General features: G+C 43.9%; 1 protein-coding gene across 5 annotated transcripts in view; it reads right to left on the bottom strand.

Annotated features, from left to right (window-relative positions):
* The window catches only part of Tnr (tenascin R), a 432460-nt gene that overhangs the window by 182955 nt on the left and 236387 nt on the right, over nucleotides 1-13118 (bottom strand). For 4 of the 5 annotated variants that reach the window (XM_005363935.3, XM_026787587.1, XM_026787586.1 and 1 more), the window contains exon 2: nucleotides 10990-11090. Coding sequence is in view for 3 of the 5 variants with exons in the window: in XM_026787587.1 (XP_026643388.1) it covers nucleotides 10990-11090 (101 nt within the window). In the remaining 2 variants the exon portion in view is untranslated. Of the gene's footprint in view, nucleotides 1-10788; nucleotides 10910-10989; nucleotides 11091-13118 lie in introns of those variants that run through there. The other variant, XM_026787588.1, reaches the window with a different exon arrangement.

Here is a 13118-nt window from a genome sequence, read left to right as displayed (position 1 = left end):
CCCCTGACATATGTTTCAGTTCCTGTACTGCTTCATTATTCTATTCTGGAAAAAAAAATCTGGATCCCCATGCTGACTTTTGCCATTTGGCATTCTTAATATCTTTTGCTGCTGGAAGACTGCATAAGCCAATTTTGTGATTCCTCACTGGGGCAGAAGACCCTGTATGCAGGTCGAAGGGAGTGGGGGAGGAGTAGACAATCAGAGGATAATCAAATCCTACTGTTAGGGGAGAGTCACTCAAGAGAGATTTGATGTATTTCCACGAAATATGCTTTCCTCGCCACTTCTCTAACCTTATAAGGTATATGGGTTAGCACAGAAGTGGGCCCTCCATGAGATGGGACCTTGGAGTCTGAATGCTTGAAGTATCTTTCTCAGTGGGTTTGATGCTGCTGGTTCCAGAGGCAGGAAACATCTGGATTCCTTCCTCGGACATCTCCTCATGTAGATGATGTTAACTGGCTCTGATTCTTTCCTATGCCCTGCATCTTGACCATGCCTCCTGGATGTCTGTTATGCACTGGGGTTCCCAGGTTATCTCTGTAACAGTACGAGTGGTATTGGGTGGTCCTTATGTATGCCAGTTCCCTAGTCCCTAGTTCCTTCCCAGAGCAGAACAGAAGATCACAAGCTTCCACAGATGTTCCTTTTCACAAAAGAACTTAGAGTCAAGCACTGAGCCCTGGAGAAATAAGCAAATGCTTTTCTATTTAGAAGGAGTATTAGTGGTGTGTGTGTGTGTGTGTGTGTGTGTGTGTGTATGTGTGTGTGTGTGCACGTGAGCATGTGTGTCTATGAGTAGATAGATGATAGGCTAACAGAAAGATACATCATAGATAAATGATTAATAAATAGTAGATAAAAATATATACAGAAAGGGGAGCAGAGAGAGAAAGAGGGAGAGGAGATAGATAGATACAGATAACCAGTCCCCTCATTGACTCACTTTTCCAGGAAACTCACACAACTTCCGGACTTGTTTACACACCTGCTCACAGAAGCACTATACGTGAGATAGTGTGCTAATCAATCCTATGTTATTAGCAATATTTAGACTGTGAGCTCAAATTGTTTCTTTAGCCAGGTCTGCTCATCCTGGATTAGGTTTGTGCATAATACATGCCTGGCATAAGCAAGAGCGGCTGTGTAAAGCCCACCTAGTCAAATCTCAGACACCTCACCTCATGCATGAGACCTGCATGAGGGTCCTTGTGCATTCACCCTTGAGCCCCGCTCCCTTTCGGTCTCTGCCACTCTCGCTCCAAATGCCATCACAAGCTCTTGATGTTCATGTAGCCATCAGTTTTTCCATTAACATCATTATCTATTTTCCGGGGTCCATTAGAAGTCCTGGTATAATGAGAATTTGGGGCATAGCTGGTCATTATTTTCCTAGTCGTCCACAGCTGGAGCTGCGGTGATGAACGGGTTGCATTCTAGTCTCACCTGCACCACACAGCCCCTCTTATCTCCATTAAGATGATCACCTCTCCCCCAACCCCGTCGTCATCCCCTCATTACAACTCCATTACCTTTGAGCGTCATCTACATCCTAACTCCATTACCTTTCACACCGGCGCCATTACCGCTCTTATCGCCCCCTCTGCGTGTCAGTTGCCCTCGCCATCTCCTTTACAGCCACCAGCTTTTCAATTTCAGGTCCATCATCTTTATCATTACCTCAGTTACAGTCATAATTGCTCCCATAACAATTTTAACATCTTGATCTATCCCTCTACAATGCAGACCCTGGCCACCTTTGATAAAGCTCCAAGCGTTCCCATTATACACTAGACATGTACCCCAACACCTCCATTAGTGTTAGAAGTCCCTTCCTTCCCTTCATCAAATGACCCATGATAGTGTTAACTGCCACAGATCCGCCACTTTCCACATAATTCCACTGTTGCCACTCTTCCTCCTATTTACAGCACACTCCTTCAGGCTCAGTTCTTTTTCGGCACCAAGCAGCAGTGATCCCCATCTTCAAGACATCTCATCTGGACAGGTCTCTTTTGCAGCGGCTTGACTCAAGGAGATCTAACTGCCAATGTCTTGCTTGGGTTTTAAAAATTAGACTCCTGTAGAGGGCTAAAGGATGCAAACACACATCAGGGTGGAGTCTGTTCTCTCTTTCCACCATTCAGATCTGAGGGATTGAGCTCAGATTGTCAAACTTGGTAGCAAACCCCTCTCTTATCCACCTTTCTGAACCTTCAGTGTCTTCCTCAAAGCAGTCAGGGCCATCCTTATTTTTGGTATTCCAGTGTGGTGTAGGGAGGGAGAGTGGATCATGATTGCCCCTGCCTTTTTTAACTCACTAAATTGCAAGCGTTTGATGGACTAGCCCTCTTTTCCTTCCGGGAGCACTTAGCATGTGGCCAGACTTAGCATTCAGCGGGCACAGCTAACTGAGCCTTATTACCTCTCCTCCTATATTATATCCTCACAGTCACCATCAAGTTTTGTTGCACTGATCACATCCTAAGGATCTACTCTTCCATTCCCGGGTCATTACCTCAATATTCCCATTCTTCAGTTACAGTGGCTCTGCTGTATCCCATGCTGATCCTTGACTAAGAGGACAGGGCTGCTCCATTACAGTGTTCTGTTTCCCTTCCAGAACAGACTTCTTGCATGAGGAGTCAGAACCTCTTTCCCACCAGATCTGCTATGACCACTCCCCTAACAGAAATTCTCATTGCACTAGTGAAAGGTACCCTCCTAGCTGACTTTGATAAGACTCAAGTGAGAAGGAGAAGCCTGCTTTCCATGTTGGTGCCTGACTATATGATTATTCAGGATGGTGCTTAAATGAAAGAGCTCAAAACTGAGACTTCCTGGGTCCAATTCCCTCATCTGGCACCTCCTAGCTCAGGCAAGTTTTACATAAGAACTTCTAGTCCTTGGTCTTCTTAGCTGTAAAATGGAAATAGTAATAGGGTCTACCATTGTTTGCTTGGAGTTAAAAAAAAATGAGTGAATAGATACAAAATATCCCAAACAGCACTTAGCAGAGGGAAAATATTCACATATATAACTTCTTGGGACCCTAAATTCTCCCTGAACCAAAATGGTTGTTCAAGTCCTAGACTGAAGACTCAACATGCCTGAAATTTTGGTCACGGACAATCAGGGTTCTCATCATTACAGTTCTTAGTCATTTTCCGACTTTAGGGCTCTCTGCTGACTCAGCAGGAGAATGCAGCAGTCCTTTGGCCCATGGCCACAGTCATTCTGCACTGGCTGAGATCTCGGAGAGTTTGCCTCCCTGGGTCTGATGAAAACTATGCTGTTTCTGGGTCTGACTTTGCTGCTCAAGCACTGGCTCAGCCCACTGCCTGGCAAATCCGCACAAATAACCCTGCTCCACTCCTCCTAGCTGTCCACTGAAGTGATGCTAAGCCTGCTTTGGTGGCCCTTGAATAAGGTCAGCAATAATGTCGGAATGAGTCATAGCTGCTCAAAGAGCTTTGCTCCCCTTCCCTCCCCTCCCCCCTATCCTCTCTACTCTCTCTTCACTGACTGTATTTTCTATCTGGGAGCTATCCAGACCATCCACCAAGTATATCCATGTACATTGGTTGCCCTTAGCTCTGCATTTTCTGGAGGAGTACCAGGTCCTAACTTATCTTCCCCTCTTCTCCTATCACCATTTCTCCATCTCCTCTCTGCATAATCCTCCTCCAGTGACTCTCAGACAATAGAAAAATATCTACTGAAATCATTAGTATTATAGGTATCTTGTGGGTATTCCTGCCTTGGAAGAAGAACCTGTCAGGTACCACTTTGACAAAAATGCATCTCAAATGGCATAGTTTCAGGCAACATTGTTGAACCAGTGTTACTTGTTTTCTAAAGGTAATGGTGGTGTTAGGGTTAATTTTCATGGCAGGGGGATTTCATAACATCAATCACAATACACTTCAGGGAGCCATAGAACTTTCCTGAAATTTGTCTAGTATATTGTCCTTAATTTACTAATCTCTCCATTCCTTGCAAAGGTTTCCAGATCTTCAACTGATAAAGGTTGTGGAGGATCTTCTATGGAGTCTTTGTGTCCAGTCGCTAGAGAATTCAGGTGTTAGTGTCAGTCTGGTTATGTAATACATCAAACACCAGACAGGGGCCACATCTCGGGTGTAGAAGCTGAAAGGTGTTAGCATTGTAGAGAGTAGAACAGTGGTTTCCAGAGCCCAGGAAACGTGTGTGGGAGGGTGGGAGGGTTACTGAGAGGATGAGGATGAGGAGAGGGGCAGTTAGGTGAGAAGAATGATCCCTAATGGTCTGTGGCATGGAAGGGCAACTATGGTTCACAAAATATTAATTAAATGTTTTAAAATTGCTAGAAGAGGGAATTTGAAAACTCCCAAGACAAAGGAATGATAAATGACTAAGGTGATGATACACCAATTGCCCTGATCATTACACAGTGAGGATGTGAGTTGACATGCTACTCTGGATTTCATAAATATGTACAATTACTACATGTCAGAAGTGATGTTTTATTTCAGTGATTAAGGTGTGAGGTTGTCAGGGCAAGAAACATTATTCTCATGCTAACAGAGGAAATGCTTTGCTGTGTCATCATAGAGACAGAGCAGGCTCTGGGCTAGTACCAAAGGGATGACTGGGGTCATAGAGATGTTCTCTGCTCTACAGCTTTGGTCTTTGAGCTAGACCAAGGTAAGCACACATGGAGACAAAGCAGCCATGTTGATCACTCTGAGTATCACACCCACATGCTCCTTTCCCTTCTCTGTTCCCTTCTCTTCCTTCTTTTTAAGTATCCCCTCATCCCCTCTTCTAAAGCCTCAGGTGCTGGGCTCACAAGTCCTTCCTGAGAACATATGACCTGTGTCTTCAAGGCTCAGCTTGATGGCAAAACCTCTGTCCTGATGTTTTCTTTGGTCACCAATTCCAAGCATCCTCTGATACTTGTCCCTTTTGGGCTTCTAGTACAGAAATACAAGCAGTACCAAACAGTCTCCTGAGCATGTGATGGGCTGTCTTTTGGGTTTAGAACTGCTCCCCTTGACCAAATGATAAGCTCCCCCAAACCAGGAAGCATGATCTATACCCCTTCTGTGGCCCGAAGTGCACACCTTCATATTCCATACAAATGTACTTCAAAGACGTGCTAACTGCATCTTTCACCATCTTCTCTCATTTCCCCTCATCTGTCTTGCCTTTCATTTTATCTCCTTCATGCCACCACCCTTCCCTCTTCCTCTCTGCTGCCCACATGGCACAGAGCAGTAGCACTGGGCACTGGTTACACATACTAGTTCTGGGCCAACCTTGGGGGATCTCTGATTCCTGTTTCCTGGAGGAAGCTAGGGATTACATTGGAGTGACAATGTAGGTGCCACACTAGACAAGGCTGGCTTTGGTTTGTCATATAGAGATGGAGAGATGAGAGACAGCTGGGGGCAGGTAGACAGGCCAACAGAGTTCACACATAAAGAAATTCAGTCATAAAATAGCAAGCACCAATTAATTCCTTACAATATATCTTTGAAGCTATAGCACAGATATTTTAATGTGGGGCAAAGTATGGATAATTTAAGCTTGATTTGATGACATACATGCCAAAGAATAATTTTCCATGAGCTTTTTCAACATAGGTCTGAGTCCTGCTTTGGATCAATTCTCATCTGTATGTTGCAAGGCAATTTCAGTAAGTATTTAACTTAATCAATTTGCATCTTGACTTTGATCTTCGGTACTCTGTTCATGGTTCCCAGCATGCAGTGTGCACTGTGATTTTGCCTGTTCAAGCAATGTTGTTCTCAATGCTTGCACATAGCTTCATATTTAGCCAATATAATCAGGTGTTCCCTCCCCTCAGCCACTTCCCTTTCCTGGAGAGATTCAAACTGAGCAGTGGCTCTGCCACTGTGTGGCTTACAGAACATATTTTAAAAAATTATTTCCCTGAAACCTGGAGAGCTGCAAAGTTAGGCATTCTGGGATAATAAAAGCAGTGGGGAAAATAAATTTTTTTTATCAGCTTGTTTACACAATTATGTAAATGATGAACACTTATACATGGCTGATTCCTCAATTATTCATGGTTTGAAGCTCTTGAAAATTCAATTCAGCTAAACAACCTTTCTTTCAGTGCTCATGGTGAGCAAGGTACTGTAATTTGGAAGAGAGGAGCCGACGACGATACGATTCGATCAGGAACATTACGGAAATGAACAATAAATGTAGTACAAGTTGAGTAAGCTTGATCAGAACAGCACAACACACGCGCTGTGGTTTTAGGGCAGAAGAGCCATCACCAATTCAGGTGTGTCTATGGAAAATGAAGAGGGTTAACCTGGAGCCCTCATCCGTGTGCAATCTGCACTGGATACAGGTCCCATCTCCTCCTGTCTGAACCATTAAATCGGCTTTCTGTTTCATGTCCCCTCACATGGCTGTTGCGCCGTGATCTTTCTAAAGGCAATGTGACTGTGCTATGCCTTAGCTCTAAACCCTCCATTCCCCACTACCATGGACAAGGAGTTCAAGTTTCACATAGTCTCTGTACCCTCAGTACACTGTCTCCTCATTGAGCCTACAGTGGCCACTACATTTCATGTCATCTGGACCCCAGGGGCCTCGCTTGCTTTTCCCATGCTGTTCCTTCTACCTAGATGGACCTGTTCTTCTTTCTTTTGCTCCTTTCCCCTCGTGTGTCTGGAGAACTCTTTTCCAACTTCCTCGGCTCTTGTCTAGAAGACACACCGGTGATTTTCCACTCACCCTCCTACTACACTCAGCACCATCTCTCCACTAACCCCAGTCCTTTATAATCTGGGCAGGGGCTGGGCATCCTGAGGTTTGAATCCACAGTGGTCACAGCACGGACTATTTGCTAAATTTCTTTTGTCAACTCACATTAGATTCAGTGTGTGGGAGAGTAGGCCACCCCTTCTGTCCATAGGATTAAAGATGAGTCATGTGATATGCAAATGTAGAGCCTCCTTCCAGAGTTGAAGGGAGCAAGAGAAAGCTGCTTTTATTTGTTCAAATGGGGACAAGCCTTCTCTAAGCAGAGGAAGAAAAACTTATACAAAGTAAAATGTAAATAAGAAAAGAGATATTGGAATAGAATGGTGGAGGATCAGACTTATGCAGGCGCTGAGGGTTTAGGAGAAGAGTGAGCCTTGACAAAGAGGAAGGCTGCTTTCTCTGTGTACACAGACATAGTGCAAAGCAAGGTACGGAGGATTGGATGAAAGAAATCAGAACCTTTTGTGTAGAGCCTAAGGCTTAGCAAGGAAGATAACTGGCAGGCAAACACATGCACCTAATAGCACTGAGTTTTTCACAACCATAATTGTTGAGAGAAAGAAGTGACCTTTCGGGCAGTATCCTTTCCATGAAAATACGTTGCAATTGGGCAAATGCTTAACTTCTCAAGGTGTGGGGTTAATCACAGGGGCTGAGACCTCTGACATTCCTTTTATAGTCCTCCACATCAAACAGCCTTTGAGCCCTTACTGACTGGAGTTTGAGATAGAATCAAACCTGATCCTGGGGCTGAACTCAGCAGAGCTTGTGCGATCCCTGCAGCTAAAGCAAGCCATGCCTATTAAACTGTGGTGTCTGATGCTGGTCACAGTTTAAATGCATCCAAAGCCACCCAAGGGTTTGTGAGTGGAGGCTGGAGTCAACTGGGAACTTGTGGAGCCAGAATGGGAGGACTGGTTGGCCCCTCATACTGCCTAGGTCTCAGTTTTCTCTTCTTCTGCTAGGTTGCTCCTGGGGCCCCTTGGTTGCCCTGAGGAAGTTCATTACCCCCATGCATGGGTGAGCTGAAAATTTAGTTTCCTCTGGAAAGTTGAAAGAGCTAAACCTGTGGGTTTTCAAGAAAGCTTAAACTCAGGGACCATCTTGAATGACCTCCTATACCCAACAGAACAAAGCATGAGTTAGGAGTTTCAAGTGTTCTGGGGATGCTAATCTGGTGTGACACTAGACAGGAGTGGAGACAAGTCTACCAGTTTTGTCTGCTTGTCATACATGTACCTCAATACCAGGGCCATTCCTTTATGTTCACTTTTTTCCTCCTCTTTTCCAATTCTGTTTTTAACCTTTTCCCTCAAATTACAGAAGAGTATTAAGTTGGAAAACTATCCCTCTTTATTTGATCAATGTATCTGTCTTTCCTGGAAATGAACTCAACCATGTGTTAGAGAGGGTACTAAATATACTTAAGCAACAAAAAGCCATGTGTCTCATTTTCTGTTGTTACCACCCAAACTCTAGGATTGCTGACATTAACGTTGGATTAAATCACTTAAAGTAGTAGTCATTCAAAAAAAGGTTGTTTACTGAACTCAAAGTTCCTGGAAGAGATGGGAGTACTGAGGGGTTTGCCAGTAGGTAATCAAAATCCGGGTTCCTCATCCTCAACCTAACTTCCCTTGAAAATGCATCAAGACCATCAGCATAGAATTCTAGCCCCTTAGAGATGAAAGGGCCTTGAAAGAACCAAACAAACCCATTTTCAGGCTGCAGTCAACCAGGGGAGAAGCCAAAATGCTTCAGAACCTGTCTGCAGTCCAGAGCAGTAACAAAGCTGGGAGCTCAGTTCCCCAAATATCACATTTGTCTCAATTTGGCAAGAGGCTGAAAGCCTATCTGGGGCCATTTACGTTCTAATGTTATTAAGGGCTCATCTAATCAGCTCTTAAAATAAGCCGCTCACAAATGCATGGGGACTGCGGGCAAGAGAGAGGCAAGTTGATCCAGGTAGCTCCCTCCAGCCTGGTATGTTTACCTTGGTCTGAATTGCCAGAGATCCATGGGTTTGCCTGGCTGCTTTCCTGTTTGGTAACTTCTGTGATTCTAGACTATCAGCATTTGCAAGAGATGTTGGTAAGCGTGTGGGAGAGGAAGTGAATCTACATAAGCCATGTTCTCCTGAGAGGTCATGTGACAAGTCTTGGCAGGGGAAAATGAGCTGGCTTCTCTGCCTGGGGGTGGCTTTCAGAAATAACTGACTGAGAACTGCCTCTGAATCAACTTCTGGAGACTTCTGAGAAGTTCTACCCTCAGAAGACCTAGCAGAACGCCCATCCCTGTCGATGGCCCCTGACAGTTGTTTTCTGTCTTTCATGTGTTTCTCCCTTCCATCTTGGTTTGGCTTCCTCTTGGTCCAGAAGCTTCTACCAGCCTTGGACTAAGATGGGTTCTGTCCTTGGTATGGATATGGCCCTCATGAAATCTGGCTTCATCCTCTGCATCCTCTTTAAACAGTAGACTCATGAGAGTCCATGAGAGTCCTTTGCTTCAGACTGTACACTGGTTTCCAAGGGTAAAACTGAGGCCAAGGGCCTAGATACTGGAATCGTGCTGTTTCTAAATGTGGTGGTGACACTTGACTTCAGTATTGTATCTTTTCCTGATGCTCATCTTGGGCAAATCACTTCTTCCCTCTTTACAGTCTCATTCATAAACCTGGGCCTCTCTTTTATCTGTTTAATCCCTTGAGCAGAAGCCTTAGATAGCAAGGCTGAACGGAGATGTGGGGTACTCTTACTACATTTAATTTTTCTCATATCTAAAGCAATTATTTTAAATCATTTATTCATAATCTACTTAGAGAAGGGTGATAGTACTCCGGATTCTGCTTAGAAGTCATTTTTACAAACCAAGTGTTTTTATTTGAGGAAGTCTTTTGGATGGGAGGTTTAATCTTTCCCTACTGCAAGTAGCTTGCCAACTACTTTTCTACCTGTAGAAATGTTTCCTCTGAGCAAAGCAGAGGTCAGTAAAACCACCACCATGTAAATACAGAATGCTGTTGAGACAGATAGCCTTCACTACTGCCTAGCTGGTCCAACCCGTCCCAGCTCTGCATGGTTGCAGAAATGTCTGTCTCACTCAACTGGTAGCCTTGAAACATCACACTCACCAATTCACCCTGAAATATGAATGGCTGACAGCTAGCTTAACATGACGAAGTCTCTTGCAACTTGGAATGGTCAAAGAATTAAGAAAAAAAAATGGGCCGGGGATACTCTGTAGTCTAGTGTCCCCAACTGAGACAGGAAGCAGCTGAGGACATTCTGGGTGGATTTTTATTCAGAACTTCAGATAAGACTTGCATTGAGTCTGCAGAGTGCTGGGGGAGCTGGGGGAGGCAGATATTGAGTACACAACCAGTACACAATGAGGCACAGAAAGGAAATGAGTTTTTCCTGAATAAACTTGAAAACTGTATAAACAGATAGCCAGAGAAGACTGGTGGGCATATCATCATTGCTTTGCACAATAAAAATCAGACACACCTGTTTGAAAAGTTCTCAATTCAGTGAATAAGGTTTGAGTGCCACAGAAAGTTATGGAGGGAGTGAAATATTCATTGTGCCTGTCAACCCTGAATCCTCGGAGCCTTTCCCGCCGACCATTTTTCAGAGGCTATTATTTCAACCCCCAAATTTTCCGACATATATATGTGGTAGGGAAAAGGAATTAGGAAAGCTTTTAAATTAAAAGAAATAAAACGACAGGTTTTCCTCTAGCTGTATAAATAGTTATGGATAGAGATAAAGAGATGGATATTTTTTCATAATACTTTATTAGGGGTTTCAGAACTTTGAATTTTTAGAGTCAGGCTCGTGAATAATTTAGCATTGATTCATGCAGGCCCAATGCAGGAACGCTGGCTGAGAATCAAGTCTAGCCTCTTGGAGGGACTGAGTTCAGTAAGACATTTTTATTACCAACTGCATCATGAAATGCATTTCAGTACTATTTTATAAGTAGCCAAAATTTTAGTACCTGGTTTCTCGAGTGATTTCGGGGACCGTGTGAAGCCCAGAGGAGCTGACGCTGTTGGCCAGCTCATATCATGGAGAGTATCCCCAAGGCTGTTGTTTCAGTGACAAAGGGTCTCAGGTCCTGGGGAATATGCAATTCCTACTGAAAGCCTTAAACTGGCCATTGGCATGATGGATAGGGAAAGGCCCACAGCAACAGTACCTTTGTGATGGCGCCTCTCCGGTGTTCTCTCTTGACTGTGTGCTCTTTGATTCTAACTCCTGAAGAGATCGGTCCTCTGAGCAAGGAGCTGATACAGACGCCTGTAACAGGAAGAAACACATAGCTTTACAATGAGAACTTCAGTTTCTCTATATTTTTTCCCTTTCAATAAATTAGAGATGGGCCATGTAGCTCTCTGCAAGAAATGAAATTGTTGCTTATTAAGTTGTTATTCTCTCTCCAGAGTTTCATTTATTTATTTTTATAAATTCTTTGTATTGAGTTTTACAACCATGTGATAAAATGATAAATATATAATTCCAGAAACATATTTTATATAGCAAATTCAACAGCTTACACAGGGTTGTGCACATACTCAGATAATCTGATGGCTGCAAACTTTTGCCCCTTCCTCCAGGAAGCCTCCATTCCCACTGCTTCTGCAAAATGGAGTCCCCTTTATACCCTTAATTTCTTCAGCATGTTGAGTATTCCTTCATGATGAAGGTACCATTAACCAGAGTCTCTTTATCGGTGCATCATTTTACTGCAGATTCTCAAGGACCTTCCAGACTCTCCTCAGGGTCAAAATCTTTGTCCCTTTCCTGCTTTATTTGGATCTTGTCCAAGAACATACTAACCCAGGAAATCTCAATCACTAATCAGTAAACAGATGCAGAATACTCCTCGCTGGTTAGAATCACCACCACCCTAAAGCATGCCCATCTACTGTGAGTGGAAGTGTCTGTGTAAGCATCTTTATCAGCCTTTTTAATCAGGACACTATGCAGAACTTGGACAGGGCTCCCCCTACACGGGTCCTTAGGCTCTATCAATGCAGTTGGTGGCTCGATAATTGTGCCTTCAAGGACTTCCTGCTCACAAGTGCTACTAAGCCTTCTCCAAAAGGGGCACTAAGCCTTAGGGATCTCATTTATAGATGCCTAAAGAGGATGCATTTGCAAAAATTGGTTGGAATCCAGAGGAGGAAGGAGCAGGCATTCTGCTAAGGCCTATGTTTCTTTTCTAAGTTGTCCCTGCATGAATTTGCCTTTCCCAGCAGGGCCTCTCAGAGCCCCAGAGGGGTAGGAAGTGTAAAGATCATCTGCTTCTAGAAGGGCCAGATGTGTCTATCTCTGGAGAATACTCTGGCTGCCTAGAGAATGGGACTACAAGCAAATTGGGTCTGCATCATTAGAATACAACTGGTTCTCGATAGGTTTGCTGGTAACAGAGGCAGAGGTTACAGATCATATTCATAGCAGGTATTCTTCTCTTCCAATTAGAATCTAGCTGCTCACCCAAAGGAAGAACTACAGGTAATTTGGGAGTGAATTTTGGATAGCAGCTATCCTAATTTTTCACCTTTGAGAAGTAGAGGGCTCTAATATTAAACAATCTCTCTTTCCATGGAATTAAAATTCACTCTCCTATGTTGCCCACCTGTTGCCCCCTTGCCATCACTACATGTATGACATGGTGACATCACTCTTAGAGAGCTGGACTAATCTTTTTTGAACCAATAAGTCACTGTTACTGTGTGTTGGCAAAATCCCAGTCTCCTCAATTGACCTAACTCCACAACCTGCATCACTACCTCGCTACCTGCTTCTCTACCAGGGTATAGGCACAGTCACCGTCACTGATTTATTCAGCTAACGTGTGGTTATCAAGTTTCAAATTTCTTCACTTGATGTTGTTGAAATTACAAGGGCGACACAATGCATACATATCTCAATAAGAGAATCAGCATAAGGACATATGGGAAGGACAGCCATTTCTTCTCATCTTCGTTCTTTGCTTCACCAGCCTCTGTCCTCACACTTGGCTCTCATTTCCCAAGAAACAGACTTAGCTGAGAGAGAAGGAAGCCGACCTGGCCAGAGGGCACTCTGGAGCTGTCCTTTGGGGAGAAGCCAAGCCCAGAGCTTTGGAGCCCATGTGGATCAGTTTTTGCAGTTGAGTTGCCTCCAGGGAACAGGTGGGCACAGCTTTGGTCAAAGAAGTCCTTTGTGTTGATTAGCCTTTTACGGTCTAGTTTCTTGAGTTCTTTATATATTTTGGAGATCAGACCTTTGTCAGTTGGGGTTGGTGAAGATCTTCTCCCAGTCAGTGGGTTGCCTTTTTGT

This window comes from Microtus ochrogaster (genome assembly GCF_000317375.1).
Source record: "Microtus ochrogaster isolate Prairie Vole_2 chromosome 6 unlocalized genomic scaffold, MicOch1.0 chr6_random_2, whole genome shotgun sequence".
Taxonomy (NCBI): Eukaryota; Metazoa; Chordata; class Mammalia; order Rodentia; family Cricetidae; genus Microtus; species Microtus ochrogaster.
The sequence above is the reverse complement of the archived record's forward strand: the minus strand, read 5'-3'. Positions and strand labels throughout refer to the sequence as shown.